We start from the raw sequence: 19,869 nt of genomic DNA on the forward strand, positions 1-19,869 counted from the left end.
AATAGTTAAGTACATTTAAAACATGTAAGCTGGAACGTTAAGCAGTATGTGAGAGTGTGATGACCTGGCAGAATATTTGAAAAATGTGACGCTGTGAGAAAGCACCAGCTGTGGTTTTACAGTCTAACACAGGAAGGGCAATCAGGCTGTGGTTTTACAGTCTAACACAGTTGAACACAGTCAGCACAGTCAGGCTTTGCTAACTGATGGAAGAGACGGGGATGTGGTTCACAGGTACACGAGGTCAAAAATGGATGTACTGTAATGTGATCCTGAGCCTCTGTCCTGCTGGCTGACCAACCGCCCCAGCAATTAGCCCTGGCCGCTGGTTACAGCACAAGCCCAGCTCTCAGGCCTCCGGTGTTGTCTTAGCCTGTCTCGGGGTGGAGAGGGGAGTGAGTAAAATATATCAGATTCAGAGGAGAAGAAAATAAACCTCTCTCCCACTGTCAGTGTGCTCACCTCAGGTACTGAGACCTTTGGACCCGAGCCAAGAATAGCGTTTATGCTGGAGGCAGGAATTTGGATGCAATTACCAGGAGGGTTTGGAATTCTCTCAGCACCAGGCTTTGGGATGGCCTTCATATATATGGCATTATGGGGCCTGGTCTGAACAGGTGGAGGCTTTGTTGACTTTATTTGTTTTGCAGGTTGCATGTATGAGGTTTCCATACAGTGCAATAGATTCAGTTTCATCCTATGTAGTGTGTAACATTAACAGTGGATTTTAATGAATGTTATTTCTACAAAACTTTACATTTTGTTGAAAGCATGATACACTGTAAAAGTTTAGACAGCCTAATCATGGCATGCGCAGCAAACTGTTAATCCCAGATGTAGTTTTAACTACAATACTGTATCTTTGTAGATTAAACAAAAACCTCAGTGCTTTTTTAGTTATTTTAGTGTTTTAGTGTAGCGTTTTACAAAATGACAATTGTTGTGACAAATTTCTTGCGCAGGTTCGACAACTTATACCTGCAACCGTTGTGGTGAAGTGTTTGCTAGATGTAGGTTTTGTATGTTACATTATATATGTATATCTATGATGTGTGTGCATATGAAGCACATATGAAAGAGCTTGACTTGTGAGAGGAGACATCAGATGGATGCTCATAAGATAAACGAAGCCTCTGACCCTGCTCTAGGTTAGAATTTGATTGAACCGGCCATTCATATGACTTGTACAAAATGGTCAATTCCATCTAACGTCATTGGCTAGTTATACAATGCCCCATTTCTTGCCCCTCCCCCACTCACCGCCAAGAAGCCTTTGCAGTTAGATGATTTTGCCAAAGGAGAATTTATTATTTATAAGAATATTTCTCTCTGTCCCCCACAGGTCTGTCACTTTGTTGTGTCTGTGAATGGCCTGAATGTCCTCCCCCTGGACTACCGCACCGTCAGCAGTCTCATCCTGACTGGGCCCAGGACCATCGTCATGGAGGTGATGGAGGACCCTCACTCTTGTCAGCAGGGCCACTAGCCAAAGAAAACGCCCCCCCGGGAGTGAAGCAAGGCTCGTGTCTGTCTGTGTTCTACTGCCCTTCTTGACAGGCATCCTCCTCATCCATCTCTACTCCTCTCTCTCTCTCTCTCTCTCTCTCTCTCTCTCTCGTCTCCCGTGCTCCTTCCTCTCCAGGCTGAGGGGAGGACATGAGAGCGGAGGAGCGGAGGAGTGGACGTCACTCATCAGTGTAGAGAGGACACGTTCCCTTGTGTGCTTGACTCATCGAAACCCCCACTGCTGCTGAGACACGGACGTACCTGAGGAGTGTTTGGTCCCAGGGGACTTAAGGCTACCTAACTTTTTTCTGAAGGACACCAACCATTTGTACATTTCGACATCAGTGTGGTCTGGGACAATGCAGACCACATGACCACATAAACACCAACAGACATTTTCAGCAGATCATCACCTGGAAAGGTATCGCTTGTTTTGTTTGTAGAATAAACAACTAGGGAATCACCACAACAGATCAGAAGAATGGTGCTGGATCAGGTGTGCAATGCCAGTTTGTGGCAAGCACAATTACGGCCATTTTGAAGGTGCACCGCTGTTACCAACTGTGATCTGTCTTGTAACAATGCGTGCAACGTTCATTGAACAAAGCACTATGCTGACACCGTGCACCGCGCCTCGGAGGCTTGGATACCCTGTTGGCACTGGATTACCACTATCATGGGGTATTGATTGCCAAAGGCAAACGCTTTGAGGACACTGCTTTGTGACAATCAAACGAGTCGACTGGGACGCATGATCATAACCATAATGTCATAACCTGCTCTTTCACTGAGTACGTTCTACTCAGTGTCATCACAATGCAGGAACAAATCTCTCAGTTAAAACTGTCTAATGAAAGTTCACTGTAGTTCCATATTAGACGATATGCAGTTACAGAATTGACAACATTGAAATGTAATTCAGTTACAAAGCCTTTATATTGCAACTATCATCTGTCTGTTCATGACCTATTGCAGTTAGTCCAAGTTAATGTGGGGTGGACGGGGAGTTTTTCCTGGCCTGTGTCAGACACTGAGAGGAAAACAGCCTCGGCATCGGGCACCAGTCCCATTGCAGGTCAAGCACACAGACGTGCACCTACAGCACAACACATTCACATTCAACATTCACAACTGTGGCCTATTTAGCGGGTTTTTTTCGGTCTTTGGACGTGATGAGACAGGAGTGGCTGCGTGACCACAGAGAGAGAGAAAAAAAACAGGGTATGTGAACCTGCCATCCGTGAGCAGAGAATGCCAGTGTGCCGCTTTCAAAACTGAAACCCACCCCTTAAACGGTCCCCCCTTTTGACCTGCTTAATGATATACTGTTAAGTGGTTGCTTTACTGTAAGCAACTTTCATAATAACAAATGCCAAAGCCGACAGGTTTCAAACAATTTTGTGTAAATATTGCTGCTATTGGTCATCTGTTTGTAGAGGCTGAAACTGCAGGTGTACACATGTTGATATAGCATTTTGGTGTGACAACGTCCATGTCTGGTTGTGGAAAACCATTCCTGGAGATGAGGAGAAAAGTACGAAAACCCATTTTGTATCTATAAGAGTTGTGTTAACACTATCATTCAAATAAAAAGAGAAAGTCTCTGTGGGTAATATCTACATATTGCCGACGGTTTTGAACTGGATGCATAACGACACCGTGCCTATAATCACATCACTAAGTGTAAAAATAGCTAATTCAAGTTAGAATCACAAATGCCAATCAGTCAACTTAAAATGTCACTCTTTAAAGGGAATATAGTGGGGTCTTCTGAAGGCAGACACACTTCAGAAAGCATTCAAGTGTCCATAGATAAACCCTTATTCTAATCATTAGTGTTCCAGCATGTGAAACATAAGATTTCATTTAGATGGATTTATTCCTATGGCAAATGGACAACATCCCTGGTGTTTTTTTAACGTGACAATACTATTGTGGACCATTCCGTTATTAATACCATCTCTGTGGCCCTCTACCTGCAGAGGTTGCTCAAGGGAAAATCACCTGACTCCATATACACAATGCTATTGATCTTTCTTGTGGGAAGCGGTTCCCCATATGCCTGTGTAATTGGAGTGTGTTGTCTCTGCGTTGTGTTGTGTTGTGTTATGGTTGGTAAACAACGTGAAGCCACACCCAGTCTGGGTCTCAGTGCTTTTACACCGAGGGGGGGGGGGCGCTAAGATCCCCAGTTAAAGTCCATAATGTGGGAACAAAACCCATGCTCCACCCACGCCACTCCCCCTACTCCTTGCTGGAGCGTGGGAAAATACAAATACACACATAGGAATTGCACAAACTCAACAAGAAAACACAGCCCAGGAGTGGGGAAATTCAGGGAAACACCCTCAGCCCTGCTGTACCTGTGTTTATCATGGCCCCTTTATGAGATACCTGATGCACACCAGAGATCCTGGAATGTAGAGAAAACTGTTACTGTTATTTGTTTTCTGAGTGATTTTCGCTATTGTGAAGAAGCATTCTTCTTTTGTGAATGTAGTGCTTAAAAATGATGTTCATGGTCCATAAAAAAAAAATCCTGTACTGTAACTCACCATTTTACCAAAACAAAATTCAAGGAAATCCAGTTCATAATCCTACTGTAGATTGATGTTAAATTTATAAGTCTACTGTGAGTGAACATTTAAACATCCATGTTGTCCCTGTTACATAACCTTTGGGTACAAATATTAAAGCAGAGTGCTGTTATTTGATAAGCAAAAATATATTAACTTTATGACTATGTGTCACATCAGACCATACATCAACACCATAAATGGCATTTTAATATAGAAATCATATTTGTGGTAGTGTAAATACAGAATACAGGATACAGAAAATATAAAACCGTAGATATTTAAAAAATAAAGCATTCATACTTGCCAACATGACAATATATAAAAACTGTTTAGAAACATTTAAAAAAAAATAATTTAAACCCTTGGAACAGTGTGTAATATGATCCAAATATATTTGAGTATGCATGATAATTAGACACATACAAGGAATGAAATACTGTGTTCAATTTGTGCTTACTTCTAACGAATCTGTGAGCATCACCTGTAAATGTTGTTTTGCTGGTCCGTGTGTCTCGTAGCGGACTGTGACATTCTTTCACTGGTTCTCTAGTTGCCTAGTTGCTCTAGTCTGATGTCTTGTTTTTGCTCACTTTATTCAGTCTTGATCCACATAATGTGATTGTGAAAGTGCTAACCCCATGGCCTAAAAGTGTATTTAGGTGCATTTACAGTTAAAGAAAACAGTTCTAGACCAATTACAACAACAATTACATTTGAAAGGCGCCATTAAAAAGACAGTATTTCTCAGTATTACCACATATTCTTGCCGTTCTATTTATCTCTCCTCAGTTTAAGGCATTCAATAATTTCTTCTTTCATCAGGTTTTTAGCCATGTCATATTTCTAGCTCATGCGAACTGAGCAACAAAAAAGGTTGACGAAACACCAGTATTTCTGAGAAAGTGTAAGCAATTTCACTTAAAGAGTCACTTGAATATTTTCTTGTTAGAATGCATGAAGAAACCTTGCCAATCTTCAAACCGGGTATATCTGTCCTCACAATATCTGACAATGACTGTTTGCTTTTCTCGACACAACACACAGTAATTCTGTAAATCATACAGCTACAAACCTGCCATGTTTGATCCACCTGTGAAGAAGGATGACTTTGCTTTGTGAATCTTCCACAGTCCACAGTCAGCTTTGATGGGTTGTTTAAAATGACTGCCTTTAGGGGTTTTGCTGAAGCTGTCAGATGTTGGGGGTACTGAGAGGTAAAGCACTCCTCCTCAGTGTGCTTCGGGAGTGGGAGCGCACAGAGAGCAGATGGAACGCTCCCTGGTGCCACATCTGTCTTGCGCTGCAACTCTTTGCCACGTTTAAAGTTTGTTCATGAGCAGATTTATTAAACATCCTCTGTTGACTCATTATGTTTTTTGTCCTCTGAATAAGTTACACCAGAGCGTCGTTCTCTGGCTGACAGAGTTCCAGTCAGGAAAGTTTTTAGATTTTGTTCATTGATCGAATGAGACACCTTGGCATTAGGTAACTGGTCAGAATTAAATTTGCAGCCATATGCTTTTATAGCAGGTACCAGGGGACAAGTGAAAGAAATACAGACATATTACTTTGATTTACCAAGGCTATTGAAGTTACTATGATTCCCTTTTTTTTGTTGATAAGAAAGGGAAAATCCCTAACAAATACGAGTAGAAAAAAAAGGAAGAGCAAAAGTAAAAATAACACAAAAACACAAATAAAATACAGAAAATGTTGTTCACTTATTGTTTGTTGACTATATACAGTATATAGAGGCATTACTAAAGAGAGCTTGTTAATTCGTAGAGGCATTGCCATTTCCTAAGATGTCCACAGGAGGGCAGGCTTGCACAGCACTTGGCTAGGCTGGCTCAAACATCAGGCTCCCTTCAGACTTGAATGTAATAGCCTTCATGACAGAGCAGTGAAATTTGGCACTTTAAAAACGTGATAGAAACTTCAACTTTGTATAGACTTCCACATGATATCACAGAGTAGCGTAACCCAGAGTAACCCTGTGATCTACATATATTAAGTATATTATACATTAAGGCATTGTTCACAGATGTGAATGATTGACTGAGCTGAACATACTGCATATGCTCAAAATACACATCTGGCGTGTGCACACATCATGAAGTAAAAAGTGAAAGTAAAAAACGCATTATGGTCATTACGCAACCCAGTATATGCTAGTGCTGCTGAGTGCTTGAAAAGCCTCTGTAAAAGGGTTTCCTGGACTTTTCCTGAGTATCCCTATGGAAAAATACAAGACCTAAAAGCACTCTTTGTGTCCACATCACAAATACAAGCATTTTATGTAACTTTAACAAAACACTCCAAATGCATGTACATTATGTACTACATGAATTAAACATCTGACATTTGGACTGCAAGGTCTCTCCACCATCTAGTGTGTTACAAAAGAAAATAGTGTGTGTTTAGATGCTCTTGTACATTTCAGTATAAGTGGGTATAATTTCGAACCTGCTGGGATGGTGCTAAGAAGCTTGCGTTGGGATGGTGAAATGAGACATGCCTTTGGAGCCAGGTGTTCTACATGGATGAGTAGTGGGACTGGTGTGCAGTCACCCTTTGGGCTCGTGGGCGGGAGGTTCATGACCCCGGTACTTACAGTCTCTCATCACAAAAGTTTATGCTGGAGTATATCCCATTTACCCAATAGGCTCTTCCCACACAGAGGTGGATTTATCAGGAGTGACATACATAATTCATGTCTATAAAGACAGCACTGTGAATCAGAGTGGCTTTTTGATACAGCTTTGTAAACTCTATAGGGGGAAAAAATGTAGAATCTCCAGTAAAGGTTACCCGGCAAGTAAAGAAATCATTTTTATGTTATTCATCCTAATTGCATTTTCAGCAAACTATGTTATGAAAGTGATATTCTCACAATGATTCCTATCTGTGGTTATGCGTAAATACCAGCATTCAAACTCCCAATTTCTAGGTGGTTGAACTCAACAATACCGTGAGAGATCCGATCGGCTCAGACAGCAGGCTTTTGTTCTGTCAGGCAGCACAGCAGTCATATCACAGCACAAAGGGGGTCTCAGGTACACTGTGACAAGTGATGGATTGGTCTTATCAGATGTCAACAAGCCCCCCAAAGCATGCCCTTCAGCAGACAAACACACAAGCCCGGAAATGAGGGGATGTTGTCAGGGAGAGGATTTTGTTTTGGCCTGCACATATTTTGCATTACAGAAGGATGAGAAATGCAAAACTGAGCAGATTAGAAAGCAGGATGTGGAAAAGATGGTAATTTGACAGGTTAGACTGAAAATATAAAGCAAGTGATTAATGTTGAAGTACCCAATTGTTTTTTGATTAGGTGACCTTCCTTTGTGGAAGAGTAACCATGTCTCTAAAATGAATAAAGCATTCAGAATAAAACTGATATGATGCGTGGGTATTTTTATGTTTTTTTTTTTTCAACAAACACTACTAAGTGCTCTGTGCACTGTAGTTCCACCATTTTGTAGGCTTGAGTTATATGAGGTGAAATGGGACACATTTATTAGGTCTAAAGGTGGTGACCCCTGTCACGGACATGACCCCTCTTTAACACCCTACCATGATTACAGTCTAGAGGAGTGTAGAGAGGTGGGCAAACACACATAAACTTAGATACCACTGTCCAAGATTCAAGTGTGAGTAACAGCCTACATTTTTATGTTTGGGTGCAGTGGTTCATTTATTCAGTCTTTCATCTTAATCTTTCATCATTTATTCAGTCTTTCAGTGGTTAATTTATTTAGTCCATCCATAAGACATGGAAAAACATGACATGAGTAGGTTTCCTCACAGCTAAAGTGCGTTGGCTAATTAGAGGACTGTGCCTAATGTAAGGTTCCTTCCGTGTCTGAAGTGCAGAGTCCACTGTGATTAGCTGAAGATCCTTCATTTGGACCAAGAGTAATGCATGGGAAGGGTGAGTTCAGAGGCTCCGGCCGGGACCTCCCGTCCAGAAACAGGTGTCACCTCAGAGGCCAAGCTGAGAGAGGCGGATCATTCAGGGAGCCTCCAGCAGCAGCCCTGTGACCCTCTTACAGGATGAAATGAGCAGTCAGGGACTGCGAAAGGAGGGCAGAAAGCTCCGGAAAGCTGATATCAGCTAGTGGCATATTGCCAAAATAGTTTTCCCTTTGAGAGTCTGAAGGAACTATAGGTGTATGGGACATCTACAGAGCAAAATCTAGAAACATTGTTTAGTCTTTGTAAGAGAAACTAGGTGTAATAATCGAGCCAGCAAACTAGACTGATCCTATGCAAAACATCCTGAAGGACTTGCCAATGCCCCCAAAGTAACAGGACTTTAGTGCCTTTATTCCTACCAATCACAGAAGGAAATCATTTTCTATAGAAAGTAAAGAAATATATATGGTATTTCATAATTATGAATTGAAGAAGCCGCTTGATTAGCTTGTTTAGTGGGGATCTTTAGAATACAAATTCTGCCCATTCAAAAACAGAACAGTAAAAGGCTAAGTGAAAACCATACTTGCATCCCAGCCACTTGTGATTCCTTTCCAAATCCTGCAGAGGCTGCAGAAGAGAAGGTGATCTCTGCGTGAGAACTCATCTAAAAGTCACACAGAGACATTAATGCATTTATTCATGAGGCTATTGGACCTGCAAACTGCCCATCACAAGTGCTGAGTCACGGCCGTGGGCAGGAGGGGGCCAGTCGCTCTGCTCAACTCAGCTTTACTCAGCTCTGCAGAGGGAAATTCTCAATTGAGGCTTCAGACACCTCTACTGGTCATTTGTATTTGTGCTGCCAGAGTTTGAGCTCTGCAGGGGCAAGTTCTGTAGTGCAGCACTAAGATGCAATGAACAGTTGGTCACTCTCAGCATTTATGTTTATCATTTAAATACAAATCTCAAAAAAATGAAGAGGCCCATTTCTCCATAAACTTTTTATTACACAGAAATGATTTTAAAGGCAGTTTAAAGAAGCATTATGGAGTTTTGATCTAAAACTAGTAAGCTACCGACCTAAAAAGCATGCAAAACACAACCAACAGCCCAGTTGGCATGATAAAAGCTTACTAACACGCTAACTGGCATCTTTTGCCGATGTCGTGCTGTGACATGAAATGTGTTCTTATATTTTTACGGGGTGTTCCAACCCGAACCACAGAATGACAGAGTGCATATCCTGGACCGCTAGTGGGAATGACAGGTGGGTTCATCTGTCCTCCACATGACCATATTTCATCAAAACTAATTTGAAGATGATACCAAAAGTAGTTTCTCATTTAAAACATACCTCAAGAGGCTTTAAGCTAAATTAACAGGCTGTATTTTCAAAACGTTCAATATAGACCTTTTCTAATGACAGCAGGTTAAATGATACATATGAGGACAGAACAGTCCTGACTGCATTCAGTCTTCCGTGCTAAAGATTCACCCCACTGAGTCTTCACTAATCAATATTATTAAACACAAATGTTAGCAGTAGAGAGCTATCGTACTTAATAAAAACAATGTGTCTGCACACTACTTAGAATAAAACTAAGTAATTGTGACAGTGGAGAAAATGTAACTACAAAGAATTGCATAGCAAATAGCCCACTGCCTTCCCACTACCACAGAACAAGGACCAGAGCTAGAGCACAGAACTTCAAGAAACATCCTCGCAAACTGCTTCTTGTACGGGGTGTTTTCTGTTCTTGAAATGGGCAACTGTACATTGCTATGTCTATGTAAACAGAACATCTATGAAATCTTTTCTTGTGCCCCTGCCACATGTTTAAATGAAGAAAGACTTCAGGGTGGTCGGATCACCTTCAATAATTCCATGCTCTCACCTGTCACCTAGCAAAACCTTGAATTTCTAAGGTTTATCAAGGACAACATAAATTCAATTGTGTACCATGACAGTCATTCAAATATAAGCCATAGGTTTTTTGTTCACTGACTTGTTCTCCCTCTCTCTCTCTCTCTCGCTCTCTCTCACGCTCTATGTCTGTCCCTTGTAGAAAATAGAGAATTGTAGAGAATTGTTCTTGGAGGTGTCAGTCTGGGCAGTCCAGTCCAATAGGTGACATATCTGTCTTAAGGTGATCAGATCAGTGGTTGCCCCACAAGCCCCAGCACATGACAATATACAGTACATCGATTGATGTCACACCCTATGTTCCCTGTCTTGCATCCCTGTCAAACTGTGGTGTCAGGGCTAGAGTACTTTCTCTCAACTCAAAGGAAGTTATGTACAATAAAAGGTACTGAGATGTTTTACCTTTACAAGATTTATGTACAAGATTTATGTCTGTTCCTAGATGCATGTTCAGGGTTAAATCATTTTCATGACAAAGCAATACTGCTTTTGGGTGGATGTTAATTTCGGGTACTGGGAGATGGAAACTCCCAGTCTTGAAAAAAAAAATGAATGGCGCTAAAAGTTAAAAGAATGATAAGAACTGTACTGTCACAAAGACTACCACATTAGTCATGAGTGCAGGCTGAGGTTCAAAGCCAGTTTTCTAGATAAATGGATGCCCTCCCCCACTCTCTGGACCTTTCCCTGTGGTAAGCAACTAGGGTGGGGTGCCCTGTAGAAAATTGCAGACCTTTCTGGACTCTTATCTCATCTGGTGTTAAAATGACCTACCCAACACCGAACTGGCCCAGGGCCCCACCAACCAATTTTCACCAGAAGTCACTATACCGTGAAAGGCTTAATTCCGAGACACGTTTACCTGTCTTTTAACCTGTTCCAATAAAAACATCAGATAATTCTTTCACTGAACTAATTCGCAGCAATTACTGTAATTCCCCTAACTGCTGGCATTTGTAACCATTGCAATCTTGTAAAAAAAAAAAAATTGGATGCATTCAAAGAAAGACATCACATATTCTACATTTCTGTCGATCTTCTTTACATCCAGTAGCTATTGTGCATCGCCTGGCGCTTTTGCAAACAGCATCGAGGTGTTTCAAGAGATGTGCGCGTGCATGCGCTCAATTTTTAAGTGCACTTCCAATGCAGGTGCCATGGAGAGAAGCGCTGCGCTCGCTCACAGGAAGTCAGTTCGGAAAGAAAGCTAATCCGTTAACAAAACAAGCGAACACAATGGACATACTCTTTGTTTTCTCGTCAAGTACTGTTAGGGCGTCTGTAGTCTCCAGTTATGGAATGTCTGAGGGGTTTTAGAATTTCTTCGGAGTTGATCCTTATGCTGTAATTGGTTGAGTTTCCCCTCCTCCTAGCCGGTAGTTAGGATGAACTGAGCCCTCTGAAGGGGATGGGTGAATAGCGACGGACAGAGCACCCACTTGGAGCTTAGGACTGGACAGAGTAAGGGCGAGTGGAAGAACGTGCTTCAACAGCCTGAGGAACCACTCGACGTTATTATCCACTGGGAGAAACAAGGACATATTGAAATTAATGACTGAGCAGGTAGTGTGCAGTTTTTTTTTCATTTTTACATATAGTTAATGACTCAGATATTAAAGTGAAAGACATTTGAAAGTGGCATAACGAACTCATCAATACTTAACAGACAACAATGCCATCCCACAGTCATAAAATAGATGATTATTTTGAATGACAGACGCAGACTCTCAGATAACGGAATTATTTGACCCTGACTGTGTTGACACGTTGGGGAAATATAATACCCTATTTACCACATAAAGGAATCGAAAATAATCAAAAGCCACTGTGCAATTATCATGGCACTATTTGCTGCAACGTTAGAAGCCTCGTCTCATTTTGTGTTTGAATTGAATGAACATACCGTCCGAAGTCCGAAACTGTAAATGCATGTGCTTGGCAGCTATCTTAAAAGTAATTTTGGAAGAAAAAACGATAGGATAAACTATATCTGAATGATTTTGATAAATACCGTTTCGCCATAATTTGTATTTTTAAGTAATAGATTTTTATCCAAAGTCTTTCATAAGAAGTTAAACTTCCCCTGAAAGAGAATTAGGGAATCATTTCGATGTTATTCCGAGATACATTTTCAAGAGTTTCATGTAACAATCAAAAATGTTCCTCTGTACCACAGCAGAAAAAGACCAACCACTCAAACAGATTCCAAGCCTCAATTTTAAAGTACGAAATACTTTCACCATATTTTGGAGATCAGCCTCTTTGTGAATGAACTCTTGCCAATCACATAAACTTTTCAACAGTCATTCTCATAACAGCATACCCTTACATTCACAGTGGAGACTTCCGATCAGAAAGCCACTTCTCATTCAGAAACTAGACTCAATCAGCTGTCACAGCCATCAGTGAAGGGCTAGGGAAAAATAGTGATGAAGTGACTGGAGAGGCTCTTGTGGTTATTCTCAACACTGACAATGAAGTTGAGGAAGTGCTCATCAGCGGCTGCCTATCATCTTGCAACAAAGCCCTTACTATTTGCTTATTTCCGTGTGTGTTCCTGACAAGAAATACCCCTCCCCCAACAACACTTACCTCTCTTCTTTTCTCTCCCTGACAATCTCCCCATCCACCACCCACACCCACCCATCCCTTTTCCATACCCTCAAACCCTTCAAGGATTAGCGCAACCTGATTCAAATCACCCTTTCTCCCTCACTTCCTGTCTCTAGGTGTGCCGGCAGCAGCATCACACAGGCACTCACTCGTAGGACAGGATGCAGGCCGTCAGACTCAGGAGAGAGGGCTGGGGTCTTCTGGTCTTCTTAACGCTGCTGGTTTGCGCTCCCAGCCCTGCCCGGGGCCAAGGTAGGCACTCTGTCCTCTCCCCCCCCTGACTTCTGATGTGCAGGTTTCGTCCCAGCATTGTACTAGTATTTTTCCGTTTCACAGGAGCACTGTGGTCTTTGTCTTGTCATTGCAGTTGAAATGTTTGGTTCGAAGAGACACTATTCTCTTTGCATACCAGGGTTGAGATTTATGGTTAATCTGCACTTTAATCGATTGATTAATGAAGTTGGTATTTTTGTCCGTTTTTTTTGTGGCCAATGTTTAGAAATCACATTGTTTCTCATTTGGTGCATGCGAGGGAAATGAAACGTCCCCTGGTAAGATCTGCACTGCAGCTTTCAAAGGGAAAGCAACACAATGTGTTATCCTATGGGATCAAATGATAAGATCCCTCGGGGAGTCTTAAACGTTTAATTGGTTGGTCGACTTGGACGGCGCTCGCATTCCTTCCAGGCCTCTGAGTGAAAGGAGCTTGATGGCGGCTACAGGAGCATCTGGAGTGGGTGGGTCTGAGGGCCGGCTGGACGGAGGCCATGGGCTCTTTCATTTGCAAGGGCAGGTGCACGCTGTGTGGAGCTGTGCCTCTCTGTCACAGCACTTAACCTTCAGCCCCCTACACTTAAACCCAGCCACCTCAGGTAGTCCCGTTGTTGCACAATGGTAAACTTAAAGCAAAGTTAATTATTTTTTTTCTTTTCAGCGCTGTTTCCTGTCTCTTGCTTTTATGTCTTGACTCGGCAGCTGCTTTTCTGATTTTGTAGTGTGCTTTTGCATAGCCAACCCAAAGTCCAAAATTGAACTTGTGACAGCATTTATCAATGTTTTAAATAATACAGTGACAGATAACCTGACTGAGCAAACCACTTTCTGAGAACTCAGTGCTACATCAATTCAAACTAAACTGAATATTTTTATAAAGAATTCCTTGTTGTTGTTTTTTCAGGTGAAGGGCTTCATTTAGCATTTCAAATTATACTCTCTCTGTCTTTTGTTGCAATGAAGCTCCTGAATTACTGTTTGTGACATTTTTGCATTCAGATGAGGTTTTGGAATTTGTTCGTATAACGCTGCTGACAGAAGTGATCAAGCATCGAGCTGTTTCTGTTGGGTGCATTAGGGGTCTATCAGAGCACTGTGGAACAAGCCGGTGTATCTCAGATGGAGGCTATTTCTGAAATAATTTCAGAAAGATGGCAAAAATAATAACATCTTGAAACAGACTGCACAAAGAAAATAGGTCAACAAAATTGTGAAAAGACAAATATCCCTGAACACAGTAGTACTGAACATAAAAAGTGTTATGTCCCAATCCCCACTCTCATTTAAGCCTAATGCATGATTAGGCACGCTTTGACCACAAATGAATAAATCTGCATATGCAGTGAAATGTTTCAGTGTGGCGGGGGGGGGGGGGGGGGGGGGGGGGGGGGTCTTGTGGTATTTCATGTCAGATCAGGGTTAGGGACTATGATGTTTGAAGGTTGGCATGTCAGGATCTATCGCATGTCTCTTCCTCACCCTCATCTACAGAGACGGTATTAATATTTTAATTCCCCTCGCAGGGATTTCTGTGTCAGTTTAAAAGATAAGCATTTGAATAGGTGAGGGAGGCTTCAGGCAAGACAGCGGAAGCGAGCTGATAATAGGGCTGAGTTTAGGAAGCGCTATCTGCCACCACACAAGTGTGTCCAAATGGATGAAGCCTAACCACATCAAAGTACACAGGTTTCCCCCCGCTAGCATTAGCACTAATGTACAGCTGAGATAGCGTAGGACCACACGCTAACACCCACCTTTTAAGGCACAAGTCAGGGCTTGTCACACACAGACTACTGTGGCACGCTTTCATGTCACATCAGTGTTAATTGCAAGAGCAGTAAAGGGAGGGGCAGGCAAGGTAGAAGAAAATGCAATGTGACAGTTTTCTAGGGAATCCTTTAGATGGCATGAACTGAATTTTTGTGGGATTCGGAATTGAGCACAAATTGACAAATCCCCTTTTCTGGCACTTTTGAACAGACTATGTGGGTTTTTTCAACATCAATGGGATTATGCGTTGCACAAAGTAGACTTGAATGATAGTTCAAGTGAATAAACAAGCACAGTTCACCAACTCTGATGATATACACTCGCCCTTCACGTCAAATGCAGCTCTCTGCACACTGACTGTGCTTTCACATCCTCTCTCGTCCATCCAGATTGTTTACACATTGTCCTGATGATGTGCTGTTGAACTTGGGTAGTGCTAGCTGGAACTCTCGTATAAACTCACAATTCACTTTTATCATCAACAAACAAATCCCACTACATTTGGAAGAATGATTCGTTACAGTAGGTCTCGTACATCTGCTGCTTTATATGGCGCCACTTTAATGACTCTCAATGCTTTTTTTTTATTTTGAAATTGACCCTCACGGAGCATAAGACTCAAACGTTCAAATGGGCCTCTGGGATTATATGTAAAAAGTTACAGCCGACCAGACACAATGTAACGAAATCTGAAGCCTGTTTGTACAGAGGAGTTGCGTGAGGTGTCCCTCACAATCACAGACACTATTTTTCCACGCACTGACTGAATTTGGAATGGACTCCCCATGGAGAAGGGAGGTGTGTTACTCAACAAAGAATATAAATCTTCAGGCATATTTCAGGTTGGTGAGCTTGGTACAGTTTGGTAGTTGTCTTTCTCTATACAAATTTCACATCCTATGTAGCCTCCTTCTGTTCTGGTTACATGTCTGGATATGGTCTTGGGTCATAACTCGGATTTCTTTCCTACGCAGTGTTTTGCTCCTTGTACTCCAGAAAATATTTCTGCATTGTGTTCTGTAGGAGAACCTATTTTGGTCTTTAAGTTTAGAACCAAATTGTGTTGCTAAAAAAACTCTTTGAGAAAAAGAAAACGCTTTAGTTAAAGCGCTGTTCTTTCCACTATATGTAAACCTTTATTTTGGGGTACTTCTAGACTTATGGTTCTGATTGGATTCTCCACTGAATATATTTTAGATGGCAAAAAATCTGAGAATTAAAACAGGTTCTCCTATGGAGCTATATGCAGGATATTTTATTGTAGATAGTGCAACTGCCTTTACCTGTACACCTTGGGCCACATTTTGGCTAGTGACTTTTCTGATGTTACTTTCTGCCCTGGACTTACCTGATCTAGTATCAGTGTTATCACAAGACACATACATATCATTTGAGTTAGATGTTAATGTCATAAGTGACTCATCTGACAGTTTCTAATCCATTTTGGGTATCCATATTCTGGGATAACTATTTGAGTTTTAATAACTCAGAAGGACCAATAGAGCCAAATATGGTTCTCAAAAATGTATCCTGACAGAAGGTGAAGACATTGCTAAGTGTGGGTTTGCAGGGCAGAAAGTAATTTCTTAGTGGTATTTGCTGTATAGTGGGACTAATGTGGTGACTTTAAGCACTCGTGGATGGGGTGCAGTTAGGGGCTTAGATGGGGAATCTCTCATGGTTTGGAAAAGTATCATATTCTCTTCTTCTGCAGGCCCTTTCCAGCAGAGATCCACAATTCATGTGCTTCTTGGCTTATATCCATTGTTTGGTGAAAATGTCAAGTAGATCTGCTGCATTCTCTGCCATATTATAATTAAAATGTCAAATGCTGACTGATACATAACATGCAGCACCTGTTTGTTTTGACAGTCATTAACTAACATTTCACCATTTGCTTTAATTTCCTTTTTGAATCCAGTGAGGAAGAAGAGAATATGACTATAGCCTCTCTAACAGTTCTCCCCTTAACACCAAGGGCCCTTGGCTCATTACAGTCTCATAAACCTTTATGTATATGATAATCTTAAAATTATCTTAGAAGTTGATAGTTACAGACATTAGTATTTTGATTTGGCATTGGTGTATTTTATAATTATTCTTAGTTGTATAGAGTGACATTAAAATGATTTCTCATTGGACGGATGAAAAATGCAATGAGCTGCAATGGCTCAAAGTTACAAAGTGTACATACTCAGCCATTTAGCTGCAAATTGTCATCGACTTTCACTGACTTTTGGAAGCTAGGAGGTTTGATTCCTCAAGCATATATATTGGAATCACTAGGGAAGATAATTCATGTCTGTTGTTATTGAGTCATTTCTCTTGATTTCTTGCAGTCCCAGCGCCACGCAGACTCCGCTTCAAACTGCTGTCTTCTGGAGGACTAACCGTAACATGGAAAGAACCAAAGGGAGATTATGATGGCTATAGATTTGTATATGACAATGTTAAAGGTAAGAACTGTGCAGGAAGCACAGTATCAATGTCATCTATCATTTAGATGTGTGTTATTTTCCCTGATTGAATTTCGCCAACGTGTGACTTGCAATTGATGTACTCATGTTATAGTGTCCTAGCATTGAAAGTGAGCTATTGTCTTGTAGATGTAAGAGCTTATACCAATCACGAAAACGGCACCATGAATATTATAAATTACCCATTACAGATATATGAGCAACCTATTGTACATAAACGCTGTGGTTTAGGTAGAGAAGGCCCTTTGCAAAGCTAAGGCTGTGGACATGGTTCCTTGTGGTCTGCTTTAGACCTTATACATTGATTGTGCTGAAATCCCCTTTAGATAAAAGGATCTCCTAAATGTAGAGTTTAAAGAGCTGTGACAGGGTATCTCAGGGGGGTTGGAGAGGGACAGGTGCTTGTGGGAGTTTTTGGCCTCAGTCATCATTTCTGCTCTCATGCCGCTAGAGTAGAATTCGTTTGGACCGAGGAGGCGTTCCAGAACCCTGCCTGCTTTTGCTGGAGGTTGCTGTCAGATATCTGCTCTTGCTGTTCCCTGTTCGCTGAGCTCAGGCCAAAATGCACAACAGAGCTGGCAGATAAGAGTTGTCATAAATGAAAAGGCCCATCGTATCCTGTGGAGTGTTTTTGTGGAGACGGTCACCGCTCTCCCACTTTTTGACAAGCAAGCCTTGTCCAGGGAAGGACGCCTCCCATCGTCAGCGAAAAAAATGCTTGGCTAAAGCGCCCCCATTACATTAAACACAAATAAACTTCACTGTCTAGGGCTCATCAAAGCTCTCCAGCCCTCTAAAGCCAGTGCCTCAACATTTTTCCCAGTGAGCTTTTTCAGTGAGCAAGTGACCAATTTCATGAATGACTGCCAAACATACTTTTCATGATCAAAGCCGCTCCCACACGCCGAGATAATGTTCATTGGGCTGCTGTCGTGCCTCAGAGACATCAGGCCTATTTTCATTCTTCTGTATTGCTGGTGCCCCAGTATGGCACACTGCTGTCCCTAGCACTTTTCCCCCTCAGTTCCCTGTGTGCCACAATCTGCAGACTCATCACCCTACATGTAGATACTTACTTCAACAATGTACTTCTTACTGTTCGCTGTCCTCCCTAACACAAAGCCCCCTTAGTGTTGCTGATAAGGCAATCCTGTCCTCCTCTCCTCCCACCCCCTCCTCAACCTCTGATTGATCTTCATGCACAGCCAGATTTAAATGAGTCTGATTAGTCAATAATCGGAAAGGTGAAGGACACAGAGTGTTCCCATGAGGGCTCCGAAAGAGCTGAGTGAACTGCTCATACTTTGTCTTTGTGTTGGGATAAACCATTAGCATGAGGTTAAGTTGAGCAGGCAGCCTGCTAAGCGGCTAATGTAAGACGATATGCTCGCGGGGTGATTTTCTATACACTACTGCTTGTGTGGACGGGGTCCCGGGAGGGAAATGTATCTCTCTGCTTTGCCATCCATAACTTGTGCACAGTTTTGCAATGTAGAAATATGTGGAATGGATAGCCAGACCCATCCTGGAAAATTGAAAATTTGTTGCCAGGTCCAAATACTACTTAAACACACTAAATGAGCTCCTAAAACCTAAACCAAACATATGTCAATGTGGTTCTGCCATCTCCCCTCTGCACAAAGTACAGTGGGTGAATAGCCCGCTCCAGTATTGCATATCTGCAGATAAATGCATATTTGGGGGTCACAGCTCAGAAGCAGAGAATTAGGAAATGTCCCCCACTAAAGACCTGTAGACACACTATAGCTCATCTCTCATGGAGCATTTTGCTCACTATGTTATCCAGCAGCTGATAACATCAGTGTCCATCAGGATTAGTGTAAAATGGAAGACTGACAGCACCACGCACCATACACTTACTTACTACTGATCTACCATTTGTGTTTGGGCATCTTCTCATGTCTCCTAGTCTCTCGTCAGACACATTTTTAGTGTGTGATTCTCTTCTCATTTTCTTCATTTTGGTAGTGCAGACTGCACAGACTCTCTTCCCACAATGATAATCCGTGAGCTTGACCTTGCTGGCGTTGGAAAGAGAAGGAGATTTGTTAGGTTTGTTGAAGATAATGGAAAGAGGGGCCATTGGTATGCATGCTAATCTCACACCCTTTATCCTCTTGCAGGTGGAGAGGAGCAAGAGCTGTTTGTACCAAAAGGAGAGAATAAAGTGGTGCTGACTGATATCATTCCTGTGAAGCAGTATGTGTTCAAGGTTTTTGCAATGAGTGGGCGGCAGCAAAGTAAAGGACTTCAAGGGAAATATCCAGGTAATCCAGGTTATGCTTTTATTCAATTTTATGCAAATCTGCCAAATTATTCAAGTTATTAATTAGTTCCCTGTACAATTCTCTTGTAAAATCTAGAAATAACCTGTTGTCTTAATTCACACTTATGCAGACACACTCACACACACACACACACACACACACACACACACACACACACACACGCACACACAATGGAAACAGAACATACGTACATACATACATGTATACACATACACACATATAGAGAGTGCAGATTGATCGATGATTTCATTTTTACCACGAGAAAAGATTACCTTGCCTATGTAGTCTTCGTATGAATCTTTTCTCCTGGTGGGATACTAAAACTACAGTCGTACAGTGTCCTGTTCCCCTGACAAGATTTATGAAGGGGTGTCTCATGAATGAAATGTGTCATATAAATAAACACATACACATACATAAACACAAATAGTTAGCACACTATTTTCACACAGTTTGGTGCCTTATATTCTGAGCGCAGAGATGGAATAAAACATTGC

The 19,869-nt window shown here is 41.7% G+C and overlaps 2 protein-coding genes across 3 annotated transcripts in view; both read left to right on the plus strand.

Moving 5' to 3' along the window:
• deptor (DEP domain containing MTOR-interacting protein) overlaps positions 1-5,452 on the plus strand; it is a 34,601-nt gene extending 29,149 nt beyond the window's left edge. Inside the window, exon 10 of the mRNA XM_012826485.3 lies at positions 1,343-5,452. Coding sequence (XP_012681939.1) covers positions 1,343-1,486 — 144 coding nt within the window. The 3' untranslated portion in view covers positions 1,487-5,452. The remainder of the gene's footprint in view (positions 1-1,342) is intronic.
• A 5,554-nt stretch (positions 5,453-11,006) lies between these two features.
• Positions 11,007-19,869, plus strand: part of col14a1a (collagen, type XIV, alpha 1a) — an 81,230-nt gene continuing 72,367 nt past the window's right edge. For both annotated transcript variants that reach the window (XM_031573722.2, XM_031573730.2), the window contains exons 1-4: positions 11,007-11,493; positions 12,660-12,795; positions 16,926-17,042; positions 19,208-19,351. In XM_031573722.2, coding sequence (XP_031429582.1) covers positions 12,705-12,795; positions 16,926-17,042; positions 19,208-19,351 — 352 coding nt within the window. In that variant the 5' untranslated portion in view covers positions 11,007-11,493; positions 12,660-12,704. The remainder of the gene's footprint in view (positions 11,494-12,659; positions 12,796-16,925; positions 17,043-19,207; positions 19,352-19,869) is intronic.

The sequence above is a fragment of the Clupea harengus genome, chromosome 1, assembly GCF_900700415.2.
Source record: "Clupea harengus chromosome 1, Ch_v2.0.2, whole genome shotgun sequence".
NCBI classification, from domain to species: Eukaryota; Metazoa; Chordata; class Actinopteri; order Clupeiformes; family Clupeidae; genus Clupea; species Clupea harengus.